The sequence below is a fragment of the Pholcus phalangioides genome, unplaced genomic scaffold, assembly GCF_987345545.1.
Source record: "Pholcus phalangioides strain wild (caught in Gottingen) unplaced genomic scaffold, Ppha-v1.0 ptg000012l_1, whole genome shotgun sequence".
NCBI classification, from domain to species: domain Eukaryota; kingdom Metazoa; phylum Arthropoda; class Arachnida; order Araneae; family Pholcidae; genus Pholcus; species Pholcus phalangioides.
Window position 1 is genome coordinate 19086202 of NW_028301605.1, and position 27626 is coordinate 19113827.

Sequence of the window (27626 nt, forward strand, 5' to 3'; positions counted from 1 at the left end):
AAAGATGTCGAATTCCGAGACGACTATGATTTTGAGGGGGTTAATAACGCGTTGCTCATTTTTGACGATCTTATGTCTGAGCTTTCGTCCGAGCAGAAGATGTCTAAACTATTCACTAAATACAGTCATCATAGAAATTTATCAGTGATTTTTATAACTCAGAACTTTTTTCATAAAGGGCTGCGGGAAATTACGCTAAATTCACATTATATATTTTTGTTCAAAAATAGGAGAGATTTGAACCAAGTCACTCATTTGGGTAGACAGCTGTATCCTACAAAAATTAAGTTCTTCCAAGAAAGTTACGCAGATGCTACGAAATCCGCTTATTCATACCTCTTGATTGATCTCCGACAAGAGACCGATGAAAAAATGCGTTTACGCACTAACGTGTTACCTACGCAGGTGCAATACGTATATCAACCGAGACGTTAAAAGACTGCGGCAATGAGCGGAGCTTCTTATTTAACGTCATGTCTACGAGAAAGCAACAAGTGTTGAGGTTGTTACGCGCATGTCCTCAAAAACAACGTGCGACATTATTAAAAAGACTTTCAAAATCAGATGTTAAAACAGTTTGTGAATGCGCGTTGAACTTGCTGCACGGTAATATTCCGGTATCGGTCAAGGAGAAGGAGAAACTTCGAAAATATAAGAACACACTCCGAGTGTTAGCAGAGAAGAAGGTACCTTTGTATAGAAAGAGAGAAGTCCTTATACAAAAGGGTGGGTTTTTACAAGTTCTATTACCGGCGGCTATCGGGTTGATATCCAACCTAATAGGATATGGAATTCACGAAAAAAATGGTGGTCACCGTCCCAGAAGAAAGAGTAAATCGTCACGTTGTCAAAGAGTCACAGCTTTCGGAACTTGACCGCGAGATGGACAAGATAATAAACAGTAAACTACCCGACGATGTTAAGATAAAGTTTTATCAACAAGTTTTGAATAAGAGGAACACCACGCTGGAGAATAACTCACCGTTAAATCTTTCTTCGCTTATTGAAGAGGAAGAAGAAGAAAAACCGAAAGTGCGCGATCTCGACAAACCGCCGGACCCGTTGCTGACTATACCGAAATCTCACCGTCCTTTTTCAGGAAAAATTTTGAATTATTTAAAAGACTTTCCAGACGTCATCCGATGGTCGCCGAATGGTCGACTCATATATAAAGGTGTGAAGATGAAAAACTCAAACATTTCCGATTTGATATCGAAAGTTGTTAGTGTACAAAAAAAGAAGAGCCTTCCAGCCGAAAAAGAATTCTTAGATGGTTTACAAAAGATACGCCTACCGCAACACTTGATAAGAAACAAGAAGTTCAAGAAGAAATGGTTGACTCTGTGAAGTTGCGTGTATTTAGAGGGCTGTTAACCGCGGCTTCTCTTCTCTCGCTGATAACGGTAGTGACACTTGTCTCTGAACATATCGTGCTGATATCAAAGAACTGTACTGTTTCCGAGCCGCTCGGTGATAATGTTTTTTTAACTCACTGTAACACAACATACGATGTTAGAATGTTTGTGAATAATAAAACGCAGATAATATTGAATTCAAAACAATTGCGTCTCTTGATAAACTACATTTGGAAATGAATAAAAAATTTATTCAAAATCGTCGTCGCTTTCTGACAAGTATCACAACCTGCCTAAATACTCAATCTCAGGCATCGATGATGTTGAGGGATCCCCAGGTGATCCAGGGTTTGAGGGCGATTCGGGGCTTGAGGGATCCCCGTGGTTTGGAAATGGTTCCGTTGATGCTTCATCATGAGGGGGTGACCATCGTGCATCATCATCTCTGCGGGTGGGGGAAGGTCAAAGATCAGCGGATGGTTCTGATGATGACTCCGGAGTAACCCTCATCCTAGGGAACACAACAGCTACCGGTTTTACCACGACAACGGTTTGCTCTATCTTGAAAAAAAAAACAAAAAAAAACATTGGTTTTCTACTACTTATGTACATATATATATATACACCATTTTTAGTGTATTTTCAAAAGCCAGGGGCCCCCCCCTGACCCTGCCCCAAATGACGGGTCTGGTTCCTGGGCCTCAACAATCACTTTTGGACTGTTTATTCTACTTATCGTGATTCCCTAGCAATGTGCGTTTCAATACATACCCTTACAATGGTTTGCCACTTCTTCAATGCTGTTAGTATATATCTAAAATAGTTTATGCCTTTATAATGGTTAGCACTTTTTCAATCTTCCCATTATATAGGGCTTTTTGAATAGACGTCAGAATCATCATCAGCGTCAGTTTGAGGGTCAGGCAAAGGATGATCTCCATAGAAACCAATGTTAAAATTTCCGATTTAAATGCGGAAATTTAGTGGATTTTTCCGTCCCATCAATAATTTAAAAAACTGAATTGAATTCTTGATATATTGATATACGAAGCCCACAAAAAATCTATCTATCTATATATATAAAATTGATTTTCTGTGTGTGTGTCTGTGTGTGTGTGTATGTTCTCTATACAAATCTACAATTTTTGATCGATCGTTGCCAAATTTTGCATATATACCAAATGGGACCCGACTTGAACGATAGGCTACTTTAAAATTTCGTCAGATCAGGGCAAATGCCTCAAATGGGTAAAAAACCGTAGGGCAACAATGGTTTTTGGGCCTCAACAATCACTTTCCGAACGTTTACTTTGGTTACCGTGGTTCCCTAGCAATGCGTTTAAGACGTGTATATGCCTTTACAATGGTTTACCGTTTCTTTAATGCTGTACGTATATGTATAATATTTATGCCTTTATAATGGTTTGCCACTTTATTCAATCCTCCCAGTAATGAGAGCTTTTTGAATAGACACCATCATCAGCATCACTTTGAGGGTAAGGCAAAGGATGATGCCCCACAGAAATCAGTGTTAAAATTGCCGATTTTACTGTAGAAATGCTGAAATTTTGTGGAGTTTTCTGTCACATACATAATTTTAAAAATTGTGTTGAATTCTAGATTTCTGAAATATTGAGTTTGATTAGAGATATACGAAGCCCAGGAGATCAAATATGAAGTAATTAGCCGGACCTACTTTTGAGTTGGACATTCATGCAATAACATTGATTTCAACTTTTTATTTATATCTTCTCAAGCATGAAAATTAATGTCTCTTTATTGTTTTTTAATATTCAACTACATAAATTCATAGTTTAGGATGTTTTAAAATTAATTATGGGCCCGTAAAGTACATCAAAGAAATTCCACAGCTTCAATTAAGCATTTTTGAAAGCTGAAACAGGCAGATGGATAAATTAAAGTTCGGGGGGGGGGGGATCGAAATACCTAGCACCCCTTAAAAAAGAAAAAAAATATATATTCGTTTCTATGTTCCTTTAAATCTAGATTTGTTTATTTCATGAAGTCGCGCAGGAAGTCGTCATATTGGTTAACTTAGACACGGTTTGCATGTCCCTCAAAGAAAGAGGGAGATATCACGTGATCCAAAAAAAGCCTCATTGAAGAAAACCCGGGCAACGCCGGGTATTATAGCTAGTTAAATATAAAATAATTAGTCAGACCTATACTTTTGAGTTGGATATCCATGCGATGACATTGATTTCAGCTTTTTATTTATATCTTCTCAAGCATGAAAATTAATGTCTCTTTATTGTTTTTTAATATTCAACTACATAAATTCATACAAATACAACGCCACAACAGGTGGATGTAATGCGGCCAGTACACTCCATAGGAAACACTTGTTATCATCATTCTGTATGTTGATGACAGCTTTCTTTTTCGCAATCGATGGAGGAAGAGGAATATATGAGGCCGGTGCTAGGGGTATATATGACGCAACATGAATGTCTAACTTCAACACTTTTTTCGAAGACCCAACCGCTTGATGTATTCGTCGAATGAGGATAAGATTTTGTTGCATGCGGTGTCTATCTTATCATCAAGCCCATCTTCTGAAAGTAGAACCTCAACCCTCGATCTAAAAAATGGTTCAGCGTATTCTATCTCCCCCAACTCGGTTTGTCTCGAAAATAGAACCTTAACCACTATATAAAACTTTCTTCTAATTCTCGGATCAAAATATCCCGCAGCTGACCCCGGGTATGATTTAAAAATGTTATCAAATCAAACTGATTATCAGGTGATGGTTCTATCGTAAAAACGCTAAATGTATTTAACGCCTCTTGTTGTGGTTCTACCTCCGCTTCTGCAAGCGGGGGCTCCACTACTATAGGAGGTTGTTCTGCAACTGGAGTTTCACGGATGCATGTAAGTTCATGCCTCTTCCGATTGTCATCTCGTGCGAAATACCTTCCACATTTTCTGCACGCGAATTTCTTTTCACCTGTGTGCTGCTTGACATGCCTGTTAAAGTGATATTTGTTTCGGAAAGTTTTTCCGCAAACCTCACAAAGGGGAGATGCATTAATGGGTCTGTCACCTTCACCCCGTTGGATGCTTGAACACGTAAGTTCATGTTATCTTTCCTTGAGAAGTGTTTGCCACACTCCCCACACGACAAGTTTTTTTTCCCCTGTGTGGAGTTTACGGTGACGAATGAGGTCGCATGGTTTAGCAAACTCCTTCGCACAGAACTCACATATTCTTTGGGGTTGCTCTACGATCGCACGATCAGCCCCTTTGCATACCGGAAAACGAGTACCGAAAATTAACTACCATTCGGGCGAATTATATTATCAATGTTCGCGAGCGAGGGTACGTTACGGTTATTAAAAAAATTTGATAAATGAAATTTTAAAAAAATAACACTCACAATTCCTACGGGTTGGTCTGCAGTCGAGCAACTAGCCCCGACATTGATTTCACATTCCTGAAAACGAGCACCGAAAATTAACCACGACGAGGGATAATTATATTATCAACTTAATTATCGGAAATTATGGTTATTAAAAAATTACACGAACTGAATTTTTTTAAAAAAAAAGAGTACTCACGGTGACTTTCGTCTTCTTTACCGTTGGATTCAAATCCTCTGCCGGTCTTTTAACACAGATGAATTTATTATTTTTTTTCAAAAAAAATCTTCTTCCAACTCGGGTATCATAAAGTCATCAGACATGTCCGAATTCTCAAAAATTAAGTCAAACTTCCTTTCGGAAATGCCGAAGTTGGTTAAGGTTGATGCTCTATCATCAACAGTTAAATCATGGAACTCTAGTTCCGAAATTCCAAAGTTGATAAACTGCGACATCGTTAAAAGCAGAAACTCGAAGCGAAAAAAAAAACGACTGAGGTGGACTCGACTAAAAGTGAGATGGTTATCATGGTATACCCCGAGTATTTAAACCCTCTTATCTAACACGGTGAGGGGTGTATATTTGAGGAATGAGGGTGAGGATTTTTGAGGTGCGTGAGGGGGAGGATATGAGGCGCGTTGGGGTCATCTGAACACAGATAACAATACGACACATTGCCAAAAATAAAGTCACAACAATACGTAGAACGAAACGAGGAGCAAACATAGGATAGAGAATACATTTAATCTTAGAATGTGAACCAGGAAATCAGCGGGTCTTTTTTTACATACATTTCCTTTACCGCTGATAAAAACTTGTCGACGTTTATTCCATGTAAAAATTTTGGATCTACGTTAAAGTCCTTAGCAACGTCTTTGATATTTATCTTCACAAAAGCCCGATCGAAATACTTGAGAAGCCGTGTCTCGTGAGAAAACTGCAGGCAGTCATGGGAGAGTTGACTCCCCGCTTCGATATCACATCCATCGCACTCGATTATTTCACCTATGCATAGTTCAAGTTTATCACACAGCAGTTTCGCGAACTCGGTTTCAGGATCAGGCAGTTGCACGAAATGTTCTTTCACCCCCATACATTCGCGCATGAAGTCGGTGCACATTACACGGCGTAGGTAAGAAGAGCACTTTGAATCAGTTAGAGTATTGAGATACTCACTGCGGATGGAGATAAAGTTCTTGCACGTTATGTAGGAACCGTCGTCCTTTTTCATAATGGGTTGGAATGACACTTCGCTTCCGTTAGACCAAACTAATAAATCCTGACACACCGTGAAGAAAAATCGTTTTCGTGGTTGCGTAGGAATTAATTCTCTCAGTGACTCGAACACGAAAGGGCTCATTGAGACTCCTTTCTTGGTGGGTATTAGATAACCCTCTTCGTTGTATTCGTATTGTCGCAGATGCACTCGCAGAGTCTTTTTGAAAATGTTCACAGAGAGGTAGACACCGTCGTGCACATGGAAAATATTCTCTTGTTGTGGGTCAATTCGCGGACGTTTCACGGTATCGAAGACTTCAACATCGCGAGTGCGTTTGGTGTTGATGTTGAAAAACGTGAGGCTGATCCGGACGTCTTTAACTTCGGGATCGCTTGGAATGCTGTGGAACCAAAATTGGTTAGTGGGCGGGCGTACCACCAGAAGAGAGTTGTTCCGCAGTACATAGTTCACGGGTTCGAATCCAGAGCGAGTGAAGACGATGTTGCGTTGTGCACCGAGGGAGATAGTGGCAACAGTTGAGTCTTCTTCATCTCGATGACTGCCGATGCGATGCTTACCATTGGAGTACCTGTTTACGAGGACGAAGTTGAACTTGCACTCCGTAGCTAATTGAACTACGTCTCGTACTTTTTGGAGCACTGGAAGCCATTCTTTCGCCGTTAACGTAAGTCCACTGAAGCTGTACGAAACACCTCGGTCTCCATACGCTGCATGCTGACGTGGTATTTGGTAAACCTTTCCTTGCACCGTGACTCGAGACTGTTCGGGAGGTAGGTAATCAACTTCTCTTTCCAACTTTTCGAAGACGTCATCAGGCGAAGTTAGAATGTTTTCTTGATAATTCACGTCCATGGATTTAGCTAATTGAATGAATTTTTTTTTTTTTTTTTAGATTTCAGTCTCTACACTCCACAAAAGTTGCTAGCACATATTTTATTTTATTATTATTACTTTAAAAGAATTTTTTTTTTTTTCTCCTGCTAATGAACGCAGTTCAACCATTCCCTGAATGCAGCAACTTTGGCTAAAGTGCAATGACCTCTCTGCTTTGGGTGATATGGGCATGAAGCCCTACTCTTTGAAATAGATTTAGGACAATCCAGTAGCGTGAAGGAGTGAAGGCCGAATTGCCGCTTCAAAACATTTGCCTTTTCCTCGCCCTTCACGTAGATGGTGTTGAAGTTCTCATTAATTCGGTTAATGTCAACCGTCACCATCTCATATGGGTTAAACCCCTTAGACCAATTTATGTTATGTATGTTCCTATACACCCATGAAACTTGGGTTAATTCCCAATCTGATAAATCATGTACGTCGAATGGCGGCTTATAAACGGTGTGATAAGTTTCACTTGATTCCAAATTGGAAAAACTTAATTCCTTCACGATGAATTCACGTGAATTCAATCTAAAACCTTCGATATCTAACACACAAGACATGACGATTCAAAAAGGAAAATACTTTACTTACAGGTAATGCTAGCTGTGGAGTGTAGAGACTGAGAGTACTCAAACAGGCGAAACGTTGAGTAAAATGAAGTGGTTGCAGTGCAACAGCGGCGCGTTTAAATAAATATGTGACGAGTTACACCAAGTTGGCGTTTACCGCTTGCATGAAATTGTTCCCCAAAAATCAAAGTCTACGTTGTTTGGCGCGGTGCATTGGCTAGGGTGATAAGAGGATTGAGGGAGCGGATGTGAGGCGTGTGAGGGAGCGGATGTGAGGCGCGTGAGGGGGCGGATGTGAGGTGTGTGAGGGAGCGGATGTGAGGCGCGTGAGGGGGCCGGATGTGAGGCGCGCGCCTCCGCGCCTCCCCCTGTGTTTGAACTGTCCTTTTTATACTACTCACATGATACCTAGTCAGGAACTAACTTATCACTCGTTCACTGAAGCACCCAAAAGTGTTCGGTGCAGCACCTCCTAGAGATAAAAGGCCTCCGCGCGGGTTGCCAAGTTCATCTGAACGTAGTGAAAGTAGTCCGGTAAAACTACCTATCAATTTCGCTACATTTTTAAAAACAGCATCCTATTTCGTTTCATATTATTTTGGCGTAGAATCTTCCAGGTTGGCTCATAAACACCGCACGGTGATTGGATGTGGGACATAGAAATCGCCAACTCTGTGCCCGATCGTTTCTTTTCCGCACAACGATGATACTAGCACGTCAGCGGAATTTTCTTCTCTGAATATTCTGAGTGAAGATGGACTACTTGCGTGACGTCACGAGAAGCGATTAGTTGCAGTCAATTACAAGCCAAAATAATGATAAACCATTAACATAGCTAAGAATGATTATTTAAGGTATCCGACTATGTTCGAGAGCACTTTTTTTATAAAATGGTACTAGGGTGAATTTAATGTCATTTTTTTGATATAAAGTGCCCCACAATGGTTAAAACAATAATAAATTTTGGATTACCTATGAAAATGGCATTTTTATGTCAAATTTTAAGCAAAATTCATACGATATTCGAAACACGATTGCAAAAAAATAAATCCATGAATGAAATGTTTTGTTATTTTCACAGTATATTCAGCTAGTGATGGTGCAGGTTACGAACGAAAATTGGAAGGAATTGTATTGATATGCTCATAAGTTACACTCAAATCTGTTGATGTACGTGTGAATTTTTTTGAAATTTCATTCCGCATATCGTCTATGACAGTGGTTCTCAACCTTTGGGAGACCGCGGCCCGGTAAATCTCTTTTGGGTAAGTGAAAGGCCAGGTCATACGCACATAACGAGAAATTTATGGGAAAAATGAAACTGCGAATCACCCACGGCCTGGTGTGACTAGTGTTGGAGCCCGATACTATTCCGCGGCCCGGCGGTTGAGAAACACTGGTCTATGAGACACTGTAATTAGACCGAATATATGTGATATATTCGGTCTTGGACGTGATATATTCAAATACCTTGGATTTTTTTCATAAGCTCACCAATGTAAAGCGGAATATCATATTAAAATTTCGTATCGACACAATCTATATATTCCTAGAATTCATATTTCAAACTGAAGTAAAATGCCAAAAAATTGCATTATTCGTAAAAACGCGTTAAAAGTTTTTATTCACGGATTACTTGTACGTAAAAACGTAGCACTAAAGCGGACGTAACTTCTAACTGATAATAAAACTGATTAATAACTAATGCATCATGTAACTGTTTGTTTATATGACGCTTGAATTCTCAGCGTCAAGTCTGTCCGCTTTCTGTGAATACGCTTTTTTTTTTTTTGGAGTGAATGGCAGTTGTGTGAGACGTCCCGCTTTCACGTTTCAAAATTGGGAAACTGAAGAAAACCAACCGCTGTTAGAAAACCGTATTTTCCGACCGCAAAAATCTAGTCTTTCTGCAGTATTACAATAATAATCAGACATTGTTCGGTTGGAGGATTCAAAATCGCGGTTATTTTGATAAACAAGAAATACTTACGTGCGAAGTTTTCTTTGTTCTCTCATCGTTTCTCTGACCCCTTTGTGTCCTGCGTGTTTTGTTTGCAGCTGACGTCTATGTGCTGCTCACACGGATCCCCATGTGCCAACATTTATTATTATGTAGCAAAACGTTGCTATGATATTTTCTTGTTTGCAAGGTTGTTTTTGTGCCCCTCCATTCCCGCGTTGATTATTATTGTAACTATGCATTCCGTGACCGATGATGATTCGATATCGCTTCTGCGACACGGAAACTTTTGTTATTTCATCGAAAATCCTCGCCCGTTCGCCACGTGGAAAATATACACTCGATATAAGAAAAAACTTGATTTTTCCCTCCGATCTTTGCGAACGCAATGTTCTTTAAACGTGTGAGAGAGAATTCTATGGTTTGAATTGAGAAACTCTTCAAAATTGGTTCCCCCTTCACGAATTTCAATTATTGTTCTCGTCGACTGGGGGTTGACATTGGCTCCTTACTAGTTGACTGAGGACGAAAACAAATTTATTAGATTATTTTTCCTACTTCTTACAGTGGAACCTTGCGGTAAGGGAGAAAATTTTGTCCGCTAAAACGGGGAGTGTCCGTTATGGGAAGTTCTACTGTATCGCAATCCCACTGCAGCGCTACTATTTCGCACGGGCATATTACACAGGGTGTACTGTAAAGTGCTAATGCGGAATTTATCTCATCAAACGTCTGTCGTAGAGGTTTCTATTTACAAAAATGTTCAACAAGCGTTCAAAAATTACCCTCTTATAGTTTTGAGAGTGCAAATACAGTGTGACACAAATAAAAGAATCTAAAGTTTTAATTTGATAATTGGAAACATGATTTTTTTTTCTGTTAAACTCAGGAGATACAGGGCGACAGAAAAAAAATCCCATGTTTTAAAGTGCGATATTCGCTAAGATATTTTAATTCAAAAATTATTGAATTTAACATTTACTCTCTTTGCGGTCCAGAGGGTTTTTCAGGTACACAATTGGTACTACTGGTACACTGAAGAGCCAAAATATCTGGTGAACCTGCCTAATATCGTGTAGCGCCCCCGCGAGTACGCAGAAGTGCCGCAACACGACGTGGCATGGACTCGACTAATGTCTGAAGTAGTGCTGGAGGTAATTGACACCATGAATCCTGCAGGGCTGCCTATAAATCCGTAGGAGTAAGAGGGGGTGGAGATCTCTTCTGAACAGCACGTTGCAAGGCATCCCAGATATGTTCAATAATGTTCATGTCTGGGGATTTAGGTGGCCAGCGGAAGTGTCTAAAGTCAGAAGAGTGTTCCTCGAGCCACTTTGTAGCAATTCTAGACGTGTCGGGTGTCGCATTGTCCTGCTGAAATTGTCCAAGTCCGCCGGAATGCACAATGGACATGAATGGGTGCAGGTGATCAGACAGGATGATTACGTACCTGTCACCTGTCAGAGTCGTATCTAGACGTCCCATATCACGCCAACTGCACACGCCCCATACCATCACAGAGCCTCCACCAGCTTGAACAGTCCCCTGTTGACATGTAGGGTCCATGGATTCATGAGGTTGTCTCCATACCCGTACACGTCCATCAGCTCGAAGCAATTGGAACCGAGACTCGTCAGACCAGGCAACGTGTTTCCAGTCCTCAACAGTCCAATGTCGGTGTTGTCGGGCCCAGGCGAAGCGGAAAGCTTTGGTCACAAAGCTTCATCAAGGGTACACGAGTGGGCCTTCGGCTCACTCGTGTAGCCCCCATATCGATGATGTTTCGTTGAATGGTTCGCACGCTGACACTCGTTGATGGCCCAGCATTGAAATTTGCGGAAGGGTTGCACGTCTGTCACGTTTAATGATTCTCGTCAGTCCCGTTCTTGCATGATCTTTTTCCGGCCGCAGCGATGTCGTAGATTTAATTTTTTACCGGATTCCCGATATTCACGGTACACTCGTGAAATGGTCGTACGTGAAAATCCAAATTTCATCGCTACCTCGGAGATACTATGCCCCATCTCTCGTGCGCCGACTATAACACCACATTCAAACTCACTTAAATCTCGATAACCTGCCATTGTAGCAGCAGTAATACTGCTTACTAAGCAGTAATACAGCAGTAATACTGCTAAACTTACAAAGTTTGTTACTTTGTAACAAACTTTGTAATGCTTAATTTTCAATAATACTGTTGTATACGTGCCCAAGTGCCCCTTCCCCCACTTCCACCTCACGAACTGGCTGGATAAAGCCCGTAATTCGCATTGGCCAAGAAAACATTGGCGGGGTTAATTTACAACAAAATTGGACAATTTCGGGAATGGACATATACAATCGATTCGGAATGTTCAATAATACTGAAATTATTTCGCTCATTAAATCTGAATTTTTGTGAAATTATAAATTCTTGTGTGTGTGTGTACCTACTTCTCTCCCGTCCAAAGTTTTTATTAAATTTGGTTCGAGGGCCCCTCCCCTAAAAAATCTCATTAAGACGACCCTGTTCTTGTGATCTTCTAAGATAGATGATAAACTAAAAAATTCATCATTTTTACTCCGCGTCTCCTGGGTTATGAAATTTTTTTCCAAGTAGAACGGGCTACTCAAGTTGTCCAGTCTCTTGGTCTCCAGGCGACATGGGATCGATTTGGATATCCCGTGAGGAGGGCCCAACGATTAGAGTGTGTGTGTGGACGGCCCTTCACACGTAATAAAGAAACACATAAATACACACGGATTACGTAAAAGGAAATACGTGTTTTTATTTCGAAACAAACTTTGAAAACAGTAACACATACACACGCACATGAATCTCACATACAAACATTATAAACACATAAGAACATACACACATATTCCAGCAGTAGTTTTTTTTCATCATTTCTTCAGTACATTTTTCCCCCATTATGCATACAAATGCATTTTTCAGTACAATACAGAGAAATAATGATTATTATAAGAGTTATAGTCACATTGTCAGAAAAAGAAGTGCTTCGAATCGGTGATAATTTCGATTATTTAATTGATTGATCATCTAACTGGTCCCTGAATTTGCTTTATGATGATAATTTCACGCACAAATTATTAACACAAATAGCTGGCGTTGTGTTCGTGAAATTTAATTCTGCTCTGATTGTATCAAGCACAAATATTCTGCTTCAGAGAGTACAATTTAAGGACAATGCAAGAATAGGGTTACCAGATGTGTCAAGTCGAAGTACGGGACTAGTTTTTCTCTTCTTGTAGCTCGATGGCAGCACTTACTGTCATGCATATTCATGCATAAAAATAGTCATCAACTGGAATCGACTGCGAGTGTTAACAAGTTGTGCGCGTTCGCCCGTATGCGCAAGAACTGATGTGATGAACACAAATTACTTGGAATATCCCATTCAAATACTGGATGGTTGGCAACCCTATTCAAGGATGACGCACGTTGGATGGTTTAATTCCACTCGAAGCAGAGCAACAGCATGAGGGATTAGTGGCATTAGCTGCGGAACAGCGAGGGTCGATAGATGCGTGTACCAAGTATCTTACCACTGCAATCCCTTTAGCGTTTCCCGTTCCCCGGCTACGAAACGTAAACATTCAATTTAACGTCAATATTAAATGCCCCTTTAGGAAGTGGAAAACACTCTAAGCATTTTCGAATTTAGGCGCTCGAGAATTGAGCAGTTCAATTAGATACGCAGAGTATATCAATGACGATATTCATTTCAGATCAATAACCAAATGTACAGGTCAAGCATATAATGAGTTCGCAAGTTTAGAGCATTTTGCAGCTGTATCGGATCGATGCCTAAATTTGTACTAGGTTGAAGAGCACTGGTTCATACCGTTACGGTGTGAGCTCCGAACCTTACTCTTGCATATTCATCAGCCTTCGATAGCCCAGACCAGTGGAATCAGTGTAGGAATTTCGGTATTGATCCGATAACCGATTGCATCCGCAGAATGCTCTGAATAGGCAAACTTATTTTATATCCACTTTGTATATAACAACATGAATTCTAGAAGACATCTGAAAATTTCCAATAGCCCGTGCTACACAGGGTTTGCCAGAAGTCTGTTATCAAAATGGAGAAGCGTGATAGTACGTGTGTAGACAAATATTCGCAATGTAAGCCAGAGTCACAAATGACTTATATGTTTGGCGCATGTTTATATCATTTGAAATTAAGCCACTGGCGCCAAAAAGTGGTGAAAAAAGAAATTCCAAAGTAGCCCTGGGAACACTCAGAGGAATGAATAATTCCCCCCCCCCCCACTCATGCCCAATACTGTAAACCATTTCCTGTGGCTGGAAGGAAGCCATTTTCATGCCGCTGCTCATGATGGAAGAAGGGTTGCCATTTATTGCCGACTTCTGGATAGTGATAATGCATGCATCCCTCGGAAAATTCAGTTTCGACCCTGGTTTCCAAGCAGAAACTGTTATCAAGTGTACTATCAGCTCCCTCTCATTTTTGCAATATATTTCTGACACACCCTGTGTAGTCGTAAAAAGAAATCCAATAATAAAAGTACATTGAGCGTCTCCTAAACATTCAAAAACACCAATAAAACGACTAGGAAATTTTTAGATTAGTTGTAATTTACGATTATGCAATAGAAAAAAAACATGAGCAACATCGATGAAGGGCGGACAGGATTTCATGATCATGTGGTCGTTCATTAAATTCTTAATGAGATTATTTTCAATTAGGAAAAAAACTGCAGAAGAAAAAAGCAAAGCAAGGAATTGCAATAAAAAACAACACAGCTTTTGTTCGAAACTCCATCTTTGAAAAGACCCCGGAAAACAGATTGGGGGGCGGGGGGTCCCTGGAATTCAGGTAGGACATTACACACCATTACACACACACACACACACAGTATATTAGCTATGCGTATAGCCATTTGCAGGGGCCCGAAATTATTTCGGTATATATTAATCATTATTCTCTAGACGGACGTACGCGGACACGTACAGCAGGAATATCGAAGGGTGGTTTGTTTGTTTTTTTTTTCGATACATAATATATAAACAGTGTGTGTGTAACAATAATATATATGTATATATATTTAAAACTAATATCTCTGTTGTATTTCTTTTGTGCCAGTCTTTTCCCGGTCTCAGGAATCGTTCCGCCTCGGAGTACAGAAGCAGGCTGTTCGCAGTACCCTGATGAAGGCTTCACGTACACGGATATACCAAGGCCCGTTCGTTTTAATCAGATCCGAGTCATCTAAGGATTGATTAAAGCATCAGAGTTATCAATACGGAATATAATCTCGAGAGTCTTATTCTTATGCCGGGATTGCACTATAAAAGTTTGATAAAATATATTTTACTAATCTTGAAAAAAAAAAATCAACAAATGAGCCTATTGGTTACAGCGGCTGAGTGCCGGGGTGGAGCAGTGGTAATAGTGTTCGTCGACTATGAAGGTTGACGTCATAGTCCATGGGTTCGAATCCAAACAAAAGAGCATCAGAGAAGTTCTTTAACTATCGAGCCTGAGCAGCACCTCCTAAAGATAGGTGGCCTCTGCACTGTTTGCCATAAACGTCATTCAGACTACCTAGTCGCATTTTGAAACACAGTATCCTATTTCGTTTCTTATTTTAGCGTAGAATCTTCCTGGTTGGCTCACAGATACCGCTTAGTGATTGGATGTGGGGCATAGAAATCGCCAATTCTGAGCCCGATCATTTATTTTCCTCACAACGATGATACTGCTACCTTTTCCCTGAATATATTCTGAGGGAAAAAATGGACTACTTACCGACGTCACAAGCAGTCTGCGGAGGCTTTCTATCTCTAGGCGGTGATGGGCGACCACCGATAAATAGCGCTTTCGTTTCCCACCCAATTCCGATAGTTGGAAATTGTCATATGGCGATGACTGGAGTTGGTGTGCTGTAAAGCATTGGTCATATTTTAGAGCAAATGCAGGGGGAACGAAACGTGCTAGGGGCGAGATGTCGGAGGTGAAATGTCGGGGGCAAAGATTCCATGAACAGCCGCGAAGTGGCCGGTGATCTCTGACCAAAGTCCGATAACAAATGGCATGATACGGGATCATCGCCAAGTTGGCGTATTTTTCGTGAAAATTATGTTCACCTTAGTTACACAATCCATCAGACCGCAGTCACGATGCGGTAATCATTTTTTTTCCTTGGTAAGTCCCCATCGAGGGGTTAGCGCACCAACCTCTCGATGAGTATAAAAACAAGCCTGCCGTTTTCGCAATCGGCAATAGGTTCCGGTCTAATTAGCTCTCGTGTGCAGAAAGGGGCCGTGGTGCGAAAAAAATGGTCAATGGGCATATTTCGATATTTTTAAGTGCATGTTTGGCATGTTCGATTGCATATTTTGGCATTTTTAAGTGCATATTTTGGCATTTTTAAGTGCATATTTTGGCATTTTTAAGTGCATATTTTGGCATTTTTAAGTGCATATTTTCTTTCATTTTCAAGTGCTTATTTTTTTTCAAGTTCATATTTTGACATTTTCAAGCATTTTAATTTCTTTTGGCACTTTTTAAATGCATATAATCCGGGCTCTAGTTATCACATTACAGTGCATATTTTATGTCAGACTTGGGCAAACTTTGAGAAGCAAATGAACTCGCTGCAAAGCCGACCGTTTTTGTTCCAAGGAATTATCTTCCAATTAGAAAAAAGAACACACATTTTCAATTTCAATTCTTACACAAGACAAAGCTAATCACACTTACCAAAGTTAAAAGGCGAACTGTGAACAGCCTTCTGTAATTAAACAACACATAATCAATTACCAAGTAATTAAAGAAAAAACTTTCTTTTCACATCATGTAAATCAATCAAGACACACAGAAATTTGCATTTTCTTTTTTCCATCCAAATTCCAATAATTAACTTCCTAATATTTATTTTTGTCTGGTCTCAGAACATCCAATTAAGAGACTCGAGTGTTAGCGTGACACCACTGTGGGGGGGGGGGGAAGTAACAATGGCAGCTTGTCAAAAAGTATCTTATTGTGTTCGAGATTTTATTCTTTTTTGATGTTTCTGAATGAAACGGTTTTATTCTTTCCTCGGAATTGCATTTTTATCATTTTCAGATATTTTAATGAGGACTGTCAAAAACACGCGGCGAAACATACACGTAACATAACGAGTTAGTTTCACAAGAAACGTTCCAGAACGAAATGTTTTCTTAAATCGGATTTTTTTTTTCTCGCGTCAAAAACTGGAGATTTCATTCCGGAATCATTTAGTTTCCGTCAGGGAAAAAGTGATTTTAACAAAGAGATTCTTGCCTTTAAAACGAAAGGATTTATTTAGAAAATATCGAGGAATTTTTGTCAGGGGGAAAATATGAAGACCTTACATGTCAAGGTCTTCATATGCTGCCGGAATCGAATGACAAATATACACCCAGTGGGCCAAAAAATTAGGAACATCCTGCTACTCACCACTACTGTCGTGTGGGAACTTCCTCTGGCTTTGATATGACAGCAGATAGTCTTCCAGGTATGGACTCTACAACAGTGATTCTCACCATTGGCAAACCCGCGGCACGGCTCCATTAATTTTTGTGAGTGGAAGGCCCAGTCATGCACAAGACTAACGGAAAATGAATGTGGAAGAATGAAACGGCTGATCATTCGCGGCCCGGTATGAATGATGCCAGGGCCCCTGTACCAGGCCGCGGCCCGGCAGTTGAGAAACACTGCTCTAAAAGTTGCTGAAACCGTTGAGGAGGAATATTAGTCCACGCTAAGGAAATGACAGCTCTTTATTCCCTCAGATTATAGAACTTGTTATTTCAGATCTTTTAACAACAAACCTTTCGACCTTGCCCCGCAAATGCTCAATTAGGTTGAGATTGGGTGAGTATAAGGGGGGGGGGCACTAAAGCAATTGAAACTCTGAATCATGTTACTCAAACCAATCTGAGATAATTCCAGCCCCGTGGAAGGGTGCAATGCCCTGCTGGAAATATAGCCATCATCATCAGGAAACATTATCGCCATAAACGGGTGCACGTGGTCAGCAACGATGTGGAAGTAAGCGTTGTCATTGACGAATGTTTCCAATGGAAATAAGGGACCAAGAGTATACCAGGAAAATGCTCCCCAGATCGTGATTCTGCTGCCACCAACTTGAGCAGTTGTCATGTGGCATTGAAGGATCCATGGCTTAATGCTGCTTGCGCCACTCACTGATCCCGCCATCAACATCATGGAGAATAAATCTTGATTCGTCTGACCAGACAACCTTCTTCCATTCATCAGGTCCAATTTCGGCGTTCTCTAGGCTACAAAAGCCGTTTTCTCCGGTTTTGAAATCAGAGACTCTTGTTGGTCACCAATTCGTTTTAAGATCCGTCTTGCAGAGCTTAAGTATATGGTTTGCCATGATCCTGAGTTGAATTGCGCTGCATTTTGTTGCGTTGCAGCTCTTCTGTTGATGCACCCAATGCGTGTCAGTTACCTAGCACCTCTTTCGTTCGTAAGCGATTTCAGCTCGAAGTTTTTTTTCGCTTAGCTACCATTATTTAAAGATTTGAGATATTGTTGTACAAGAAAGGCCAAGATGGTTTACGGCTTCGGAGATACTGGAACCGCCACTTCTGTCACCCACAATCATGCCGTATTCAAAATTTCGTGATTAAGCATTACATACGTACTAGAATGGTTGAATTTCGGGATGAACAAGAAGATCTCTTCAGTTTTCACAAACTTGCTATACTGCAGCGTGCTATAAAAAATCTTTCATGTTTGGAAGACTATCTAATAATTGGCTCAGAAAAACATCTCTAGCGCGTATAAATACAGCTTCGTTTGGGTTTGCCTAGACCGAGAAATAAATATTTCATAGTTGAGCCTCACGAAATATGCATCTTTTGTAATCTACGTAGAAGTGAAACAATCATTGGGAGCACATTGGAGCATTCACGGCAATTTCAGTAACATTTTCGAATCGTGTATATATATATATATATATATGCACATTGCCGAGAATGCTTCAATGTGCTACCAATGATTGTTTCACTTCTACGTAGATTACATAGGACAAAGAATATCGATATTATTAAACACCCTCGAAAAACGAAAACTTGTGAGGAATTTAAAACAAAATTTTTGGGGATTTTTGAGTGAACTATAAAAATACCAGTGAATAATAATATTTTCAGGAAATAGTTATATAAAGGGAGTTTATCGTAACAAAGGGTATCATTTTTCATAGAGGATTTTTGCATTAAACTAGCCAATTCCATACAAGAATTGAAAAGATATCGTTGTAGTGGGATTTGTGAGTAATTATTTTGGGAAAATGTGGATTTTTGCAGGAAATGTTCGAAAAATCACCGATAAGGTCAAATAAATGTGGCGTTGTGAAATTCATTGGTGAGAAAATGTGAAGAGAAATGTAGGGAATATATATATATATATTACGCATTTTTTTTTTCGGTACTCTTCGGTACTTACCTCTTCAGCCGCTGTGACAGCTCGTGCTATAACGTCTTTGATATAAGATTTTGCAAATTCTTGAAGCTGCTTTGGTGCGTCTTTGAATTTCACCTGCATTAAAAGCAAAAAAAGCATTAAGACATTTACAATGACACGTAAAATTTCAAGTAATTCATTTTTTCTCACTTTAGGTGCCCGAACCACTTTGAACATTTTCATGATAGGCACATTTGCGCGTCATCTCATTTAGTTTTAGCGCCATCTCTCCGCCGCAAACGGAATTGTGAGGTCATTAAAAATTTGGACAGAACTTGGCCGATTTTAAACCCATGAATTCATTGTTATTATCGTTTGATGCATATTAGTCGTATTTGTTGTTATAATTTGTTCTTTGTGCGTAGACAATACTCTTACATATATTTAATAGTTATTTACAGTATTTTATATTATAATTTATTTATTTATTGATTAATTTGTAGTAGGTTCACTGAAGGAGGTGTTTAGATTTCGTCACGATCGGTCGCATAACGGAAGTCTACGGCAACGACCAACCGTTGGCCTAATGGATGTCTGCAATGCGGCATAACGGTCATCTGGAGTCTTCGCTTGCTAATTGTGTTACCCCCAGTGTTACGTCTGCCCTCTTTTTAATTTTTTTTTTTTTTTGAGTGCAATCTCTGTGGCTATTTAGCTACTAAATTACTGGATTTCAAGGTAAGTGGTATTGTATGCGTCTAAAATGGGTCGTACTTGCCCTTTTGTGAACTCAAATCAGGTGGTGGTTAAGAATTTGTGTGTATGGGCTAGTAATGCCTTAGAATGTAGTGTCACTAGAGAAAAGTTTGAAAAATTACTGGTTGACTTTGTTGGGGAAAAAAAACGTTTGGGAGATAACCTGAGCCATGTGAGTGATAAGTGTACTCTGGCTCGAGAATTCGATCTCATTGTGTTAGCTGATTTCATTAACTGGGAAAATGCAGTGTCAAAGCAGAAGGAAACATTTTTTGAATCTTTTGTAATGAATTCAATTACTTTTTTTGACGCCCTAAATTTTGATTCTTGTCGACATGCAATGTCACTCACGTTCAGGAAAGATGCTGCTTTTTTGTTATTTTGCAGGAAATTTGAGTTGAAAATTTATAATGTTTTACATTACACAGCATGAATTGAAATTGCTAACAACGAATCATTGTTGCCAATTTCTACTTTACATCTATTGTTCTTCTTACATTATTCATGGTTGTATATTTTCATTTGTATTTACATTCTTCACTAATGTCAGTTTCATTGTATATTTATATAGCATCGGTTGTAACCAATTCTCACCTTATATTTACGATACTCATTGCGTAATCATCATTTTCATCGTATATTCGTGATACGCCCTGAATTGAATCTTCATTTTACATTCACTAGTACATATTCATTGTTATCGAAATTTTCATTGCACATTTATGGTATTTCTTTGTCAAAATTTTCATTGCCTATTTATTTAATTCATTCTTATGAAAATTTCCATTGTGTGTGTCAACGCACATTGTCTATTCACAATTTCATCGCAAATTTCTGGTAGTAATTGTTACCAACTTTCATTCTAAATCTACTGTATTCATTGTTACCAACTTTTGTTCTAAATCTACTGTATTCATTGTTACCAACTTTCATTGAATATCTACACAATATTCATTTCATCAGATTATTTAATACACTCATATTAACTTCCATATGACTTCCATGATTCCTCCCAAGATGCTACCAATCATTCAATCATATTAATCACTTTTCCAAAACACACACAACCCTTTGTAAAACTTATTATAAAAATAAAAATAAAATTGTCTGACTCAAATATGAATCTGTTTCTTAAAGAGAAATTACGATTTTTAAAATTTATTAAATGCTTTTCCGAATGTTATCGATAATAACAACAGTGTGTTTTGTATAACGTCCCCCTACAAAAGCACTAGGGAAAAAATTCGAAGACGAGGAAAACTCGAGAGCATTGCTAAAAACAATAATTCAAAACCATCCTGTGGAATAAAAAAAAAACAGTAATAACTCGTAAATTATGCGCATAAATATTGCGGCATAACCTCGAAGAAGAGGAATCCACAGATCATAAACTGACTTATGATGAAAAATGTCTCACAACACATTTTTTCCGGTGCTCAAGATCCAATTTATGTTCGATCTCCTTATGGTAAATGGTTTTGAAAATTTCAGTTCCGATATTCTTCAGGGTCTTGTATCAGATTTTATTACTGAATCCTGAATATTATTCATGCATTTCCCATAAAGAAATTATCCGCGTCCCTTCCGTCAGAAAATACAGTATAACTGTAGGTAATACAGTTTTTTATGGGTGCTTTAGTTTTTATTGTATTTTGTATAACATGCTAGCCATTTTGTTGGGGATAATTTCTACATGGCGACTATTTGGTTTGAAATAATTTCTTCTGGAAATAATTTTGAAAAATGGTTTTTTTTGGTAACATTTTGTTGGAATCGAAATTTAATAATTAGTTTTTGATACAAATACAACGCCACAACGGGCAAAATGCCCAACGAGGTGGCTGATAACGATGCCCATAAAAATATGGATGTCATATATTTAAAAAAAACCCAAACAGCAACCCAATTAAAAATGCAATTAACACAAATTATAAACAATATGTACACATGATAAAATATTATACAATGCCCATAAAGAATACTTATGGTTGTCTTATTCTAAGGATGGATACCTTCTCGATTTACCCCAACATGTTTATCGTATTTCTTTTTAAACGTGTCAATTGTGTTACAATTTACTACCTCCGGGGGTAAGCTGTTCCATTTATTAACAACCCTATTAGAGAAACATTCCCTGTGACACCATAACCTTGCATTGTCCCTCACCAATCGATACTGGTGTCCCCTTGTAAAAGAAGTCCATGGGCGGTGTACTAAAAGTTCATGGTCCATCGTATCTATCCCATTGAAAATTTTGAACACTTCGATCATATCTCCTCGACACCTGCGTTCATCCAATGTAAACATATTCAAAAAATGAAGTCTCTCTTCATAACTCAAGCCCCGTGTGCCAATAAGGACACGCGTAGCTCTTCTCTGCACCCCTTCAACTAAGTCTATGTCCCTCTGTAGGTATGGTCTCCAAAACCTTACAGCATACTCCAGCCCAGGACGAACTAATCCTCGAAAAAGCGGAAGAATGACTTTAGGAGAACGCGAAGAGACCTTTTTGAAAATGAGACCAAGCATTCTATTCGATTTTTTGACCACCGCTGAGCAATGTTCAGAAAACCTAAGTCGCTCGTCAATGAGAATTCTGAAATCGGTGAGCCTAGTTGCATCCGAGACAGTGACACCATTCAACTCGTAAGAGAACCGTGGGTTGTTCGAACCAAAATGAGCGACCATGCACTTATCAACGCTAAACGTCATGCTCCATTCATTTGCCCATGCTGCAATCCTGTTTAAGTTGGTCTGGAGCAACTCCCTATCGCTTTCATTCCCGATTACCCCCATTAGCTTCACATCATCTGCGAATTTGCTAGTAATCCCATCGATACCCTGATCGAGTTTATCGATAAAAAGTGAAAAAAGTATGGGGCCAAGGACACTTCCTTGAGGAACTCCACTTGTGACGTCTGTCCAACCAGAGAATTCCCCGTTCACCATAACTCGTTGCGACCTATCTCTTAACCACGATTCTATCCAATTCAGCAAGTTGCCCCCAATTCCAATCTCGTGTAAACGCTTCACGAGTTTGCCATGTTGGACCCGATCGAATGCCTTCTGGAAATCGAGGTAAACAACATCTACATTTTTGCTCTTACCCAAAGCCTTAGTCACGTGATCATAAAAGCAAAGGAAGTTAGTTACACATGACTTCCCCTTCCTGAACCCATGCTGATTATCCGACAATAAATTATTCTCGTCTATCCACTTCACAAACTGCCTTTTGATGATAATTTCCAAAATTTTCGAGAGGGAGCTCGTCAAACTCACTGGACGATAATTTGACACCGCTTCTCTACTACCCTTCTTAAATATCGGAACAACGTTAGCAAGTTTCCAATCTCTTGGGACGATACCCTCAGCAACACTACTCCTGTATATCTGTGCGACTGGCCCCAACAATTCATTAGCACATTCCCTGAGGACCCTGGGATAGATATCATCTGGTCCTGGTGCTTTGCTTGCACATACATTTCTTAGAAGATTTAGGATCTCCACGTCTTCTACTTGAATATCGTTGAGGGTTTTATTACCCCCTGCAACACCCGTATATGGAATATCATTATCTCCATTAAAAACCGACGCAAAAAAGTCATTGAAAGCACTACACATGACTACATTGCTCTCTACCCTAGAGCCTCCTATCGAGAGGGGGCCAACTGTCCCCTTACATCCATTATTGACGTATCGAAAAAATGATTTTGGGTCAGAGCCAATGTTATCTGCCAACTTAGATTCAACTTCCTTTTTACTATCCCTTATCGCTTTCTTCAACAGTCTTCTTTTATCAGTAAACCATGATAGGTCACCTCGTCCACTTTTATACTCACTGAATGTCATTTTCTTTTCAAGATAAAGGTTCCGCACGCTATCCGTGAACCATAGCGGGTGCGATGTACAAACACGCTTTTTTCGAACAAAGGGTATGACGTCGTGCAAAACAGAGGACAGCTTCGTACTAAATTCTTCCCATTGACTTACCACCCCTACTGATTCCAACCGGTCTTTGAAAACTTCCGCTAACCTTCCTCTCAAAACATCAAAGTTAGTTCTCCGAAAACAAGGAACCAGTCTTTTGTTATCAACCTTACCCGAGGAAAAGTTACAGTGAAATCTGACGATACGATGATCACTTTAAGAAAACTCTTCCCCCACTGAAACATGTTGAACAAGATCCTCAGAACTAGTAAGAACTACATCCAAAATAGCAGTACCCCTAGTGGCTTCTGACACATGCTGATACAAAAAATTTCCGAGCACCAACTTAAGAAAGTCTCTTTCATACTGATTTCCAGATGAAAGGTTGTCCCAATCAATACCTGGGTAATTGAAATCCCCTAGTGCAGGAAATTTCATCATGCAATTTGCCGATGTAGTTTGGATCCCTATTCGGTGCAATTCGTTGCATTGTAACAAACCCCAACAATATGTTTATGACGTCTTTTGTTCTCAAGTTCAACCCATATGGTTTCAATATCACTTCTCTGCACGTTACACTCTCTAGCCTTCAAACATGATTTCACGTATATCAACACTCCATCCCCTTTCCTATCAGATCTATTTCTCAAAAAAGTATCGTATCCTGAGATGTGTAAGAAAGATTCATCCCCATCGTTTGCCCAAGATTCTGTAATGGCTATAAGATCCAAGCCCTCCACAACTATCATAGTTTCTAAAAAATCTTTCTTATTACCCAAGCTCCTGGCATTTATTAACACACATTTTAATTTGCCCGGTGGTTTGTTGTCAATCGAGAAGCCATCCAAGTCAGAGGTGGGTAATTCCTCGTCAGTACTGTTGTGATTGCCATTAACTAACGCGCATTCCCGACTACGTGGTCTGGGAGTAAAAAACCTGACCTAAGACTATCGTAAACCTCCCAGACCCCCCTCTTATTTAGATGGATCCCATCCGAACGAAGCCACCTATCGGTAAATGCGGGAAGCTCCAAGAACGTGACCCCAAGTGAGGAGCAAATGTCCTTCAGGCCTATATTGAATTGGTGGATCCTATTCCTATACCCCCTACTACCCCTTGGCAGCACTGGAATCACTGCCACATCTGAACCCCCCTCCCTAGCGGATAATAGTAAATCCCGGTACTCTGACAGAGACTCACTAATATTCGCTCCTTCCTGATTTGTTCCCACCCACAGAATCATTGGTGCACATAATTTTTATTTATTATTTTCTTTTTTGGTAATTTATTTATTTATTTGCATTATTTTATTGGGAATAATTCTTAAATGTTTTTTGGAGTAACATATCGGCAAGATCTAATCCATGCTCGATCACCTTATGGTAATGGTTTTGAAAATATCAATTCCGTCGACTGTGGGTTTTGTTTGCGAACAATTCGGTTTACGGATTTCAAGAACGGACGAAGTTCGTAAACCGAGGATTGACTGTACTTGTAGCAGTTTCGACTGCTGATTTGAATTTATATAATCGATTATAATCGATTTAAATACAAAACCTTCTATCAAAAATATGCGTATTTTTAGAAACAATATAACAGAAAAAATCTGTTGAGTGGTTGAAGACAAGTGGCACAACTAATTTGGATCAATACTCAAACCCAAACAAAAGAAGACGTAACAAACATAACACAAAAACATGAAAATTTCTAAACTAATTAACTAATTAATTTACCAGACGTGGTATTTGAGGCACGTCCTCGCTATTTTTTTCGTCCTGAACCTCTTCATCTTCATCTTTGATATCTTCGCTGAAGTCATACGTGATTTCTGGAATATCTCTCCTGGGTGCAGGTGGTTTGTCCTCGGGTGGCCCTTTGTCCTCGTCCCCGACGACGGATTCTGGGCTCGGAGGATTCGAAGCTACCGTATCGATTTGGAACGTTGGTAGGCCCTCCTGCAACAGCAACCAACCAACATTCATCGGAATGTCGACATCTCTCTCTTCCTTCAGGAGTGGGAATTCACATTCCCTGGATCAATATATATATTTTTTCGGGTTAGCGAGGATACCAGTGGACATGCTGTTCCCACTGAGCAGGATGGAGGTTAATTAATCAATCACGACTCCGATCAGGGGGGGCTCTAAGTCTCTTCATTAGGAATCGAGATTTCCAGCCACATGCACGTTTCCACGGATTCGGCTCTAATTAAACGAGGAAAATGCTAATCTGATGTAAGAATTCAGTATCGTCACAATCCATGGATGCATATGTGAGGTGAAAGCCCGAAATAGGATAGTTGGCGAAATGGCGCGTATTGGCCCATTTCACTGTAGATGTGAAAGAGCAAGGAAAAACTTTTTCGACCAAATAAAACGAGGTCGGGGGGCGCAAAAAATAGGTTCCGCATGGGAAGATATTTTTTTTCTCGAGCTCCCTCAGTCACTAGGGTACGGATTTGAAAATTTGGTGCTGTCATTTCCATAGGTAGGAATGACATGATTGATTAGAATAACAATGCACTCATCCTATTTCATGATGGTGCGAAGAGCAATCAGCTGTCTAAGGCCTCACCCCAACTCAATATGCTACAGACCAAAACTACTCATTGCCAAATTGCGTATTGTTGGATGAATCATATTATATATTACGAATTGTACGTGTCTCTGAACAATTAATATGCATTAGGTAGGCAGTGTATGTTCTAAGAGGAACTTTGCTCGTAGATTTTGACAGTTATGCCTCGACAAAACTAAACATCATAGATCAGAATAGCGTTTTCCTCTCAACATGAGCCACACTTAAAGGAAAGTTTTCATTCTTTCATTCCAATGCCAATTCGATGCGGATTTTCTCAACAGGATAAACTCATCTTCAAGGAACTTTCGCATTGCCAATCCGCAAAAAGCCATTCGTAGCCGGGACCAAAATGAAACAAAGCTTCATAGTTCAATATTTGACAATATCACTTTTTACACATGATCATGCTTCGTTCGGGAAATTCACGCAATCTCAAGTTCATGCACGTGAAGCAAACCACACTCATATATGATGAGTACGTTCAATTCTAGCAGCTCCGAAAAAAAAAAAAAACACTAAAATATAGGATAACAATAATAATATCATGCAGGACATGATCAGGAAATCATGCTCTCATGCGTTTTCCTACCATAGCTTATTTTATAGGATTTATAGCATGATTGATGACACATCACATGCATTTTCACCTAAAATCAATTGATCAATGAATAAAAATACATCATGGCATACATTTTAACCAAAAAAAACACATGATAGTAAACTTTTAAAATGTTCATTTTATGATTTTCTTGTAAAATATTTAACATGATCTTTTCAAATGAAGGGAATCAAAGAAGTGGGGGAAGGGAAACGCGGGTTTCGTGTAACAATCCTCTTCTCTTTGGATAAAAAAACACTGAAATTTTCCAGAAAAACTCTTAACAGACAATCTAATGTGAATTTCATTGCAATGTCACCTACACAAAGACCAGAAAGCGCATAGTATTGGTTCCAACTCCATGGCAGAAGGAAAGACCCGTGAGTGCTAAAAGCCTCAATCTATAAAAGCAACAGGAAACAGTATACATAATACTAAACTAGTGCTACGTGTTCAATGATGGGATGTATTCAGTTGCTACGAAATGGAATACCCAGGTAATTTGATAACGAAGACAATGACTGACTCGAAAGATGGAAATGCCTTAGAATTTAACCGGGAAATGAAGAGCCTCGGAATGCAAAAATGCAATGTATCTCCTCGCAATACAGCAGGGACGCAAAGCTCCTCGGAAAGCAACAAAAGAACTCGAGGCATCATAATACAACAAAATAAACCAGTGCCATGGAACACAACAGGGAAATATCCGAATACAACAGAGAACAAAGCTCAAAAAACATCCAGAATAAAACAAAAGAACTCGAGGCATCAGAATACAACAAAATGACCCAGTAACTACGGAATAAGCTCCTACAGCAACTGGAGCCACCAGAATAATAACAAAACTGTGGAATGCCCCAAATTATTCATTGTTCCAATGTCCTTGATATAACTGTATTGGTCGATGTTGGACTGGTGAAGAGAGCTATACCAAGTAATACACTAAAACAAAGG

The 27626-nt window shown here is 39.5% G+C and overlaps 2 protein-coding genes across 6 annotated transcripts in view; both read right to left on the bottom strand.

The window, feature by feature from the left end:
- LOC149079831 (TWiK family of potassium channels protein 7-like) overlaps window positions 1-9576 on the bottom strand; it is a 28030-nt gene extending 18454 nt beyond the window's left edge. Inside the window, exon 1 of the mRNA XM_089239983.1 lies at window positions 9414-9576. The gene's annotated coding sequence lies outside the window, so the exon portion shown is untranslated. The remainder of the gene's footprint in view (window positions 1-9413) is intronic.
- Window positions 9577-12131: 2555 nt separating this feature from the next.
- LOC149079833 (uncharacterized) overlaps window positions 12132-27626 on the bottom strand; it is a 110603-nt gene continuing 95108 nt past the window's right edge. For 4 of the 5 annotated variants that reach the window (XM_089240322.1, XM_089240326.1, XM_089240323.1 and 1 more), the window contains 4 exons: window positions 25228-25449; window positions 18854-18946; window positions 16115-16145; window positions 12132-14620 (listed from right to left, as the gene is read on the bottom strand). In XM_089240322.1, coding sequence (XP_089096448.1) covers window positions 14508-14620; window positions 16115-16145; window positions 18854-18946; window positions 25228-25449 — 459 coding nt within the window. In that variant the 3' untranslated portion in view covers window positions 12132-14507. The remainder of the gene's footprint in view (window positions 14621-16114; window positions 16146-18853; window positions 18947-25227; window positions 25450-27626) is intronic. The other variant, XM_089240328.1, reaches the window with a different exon arrangement.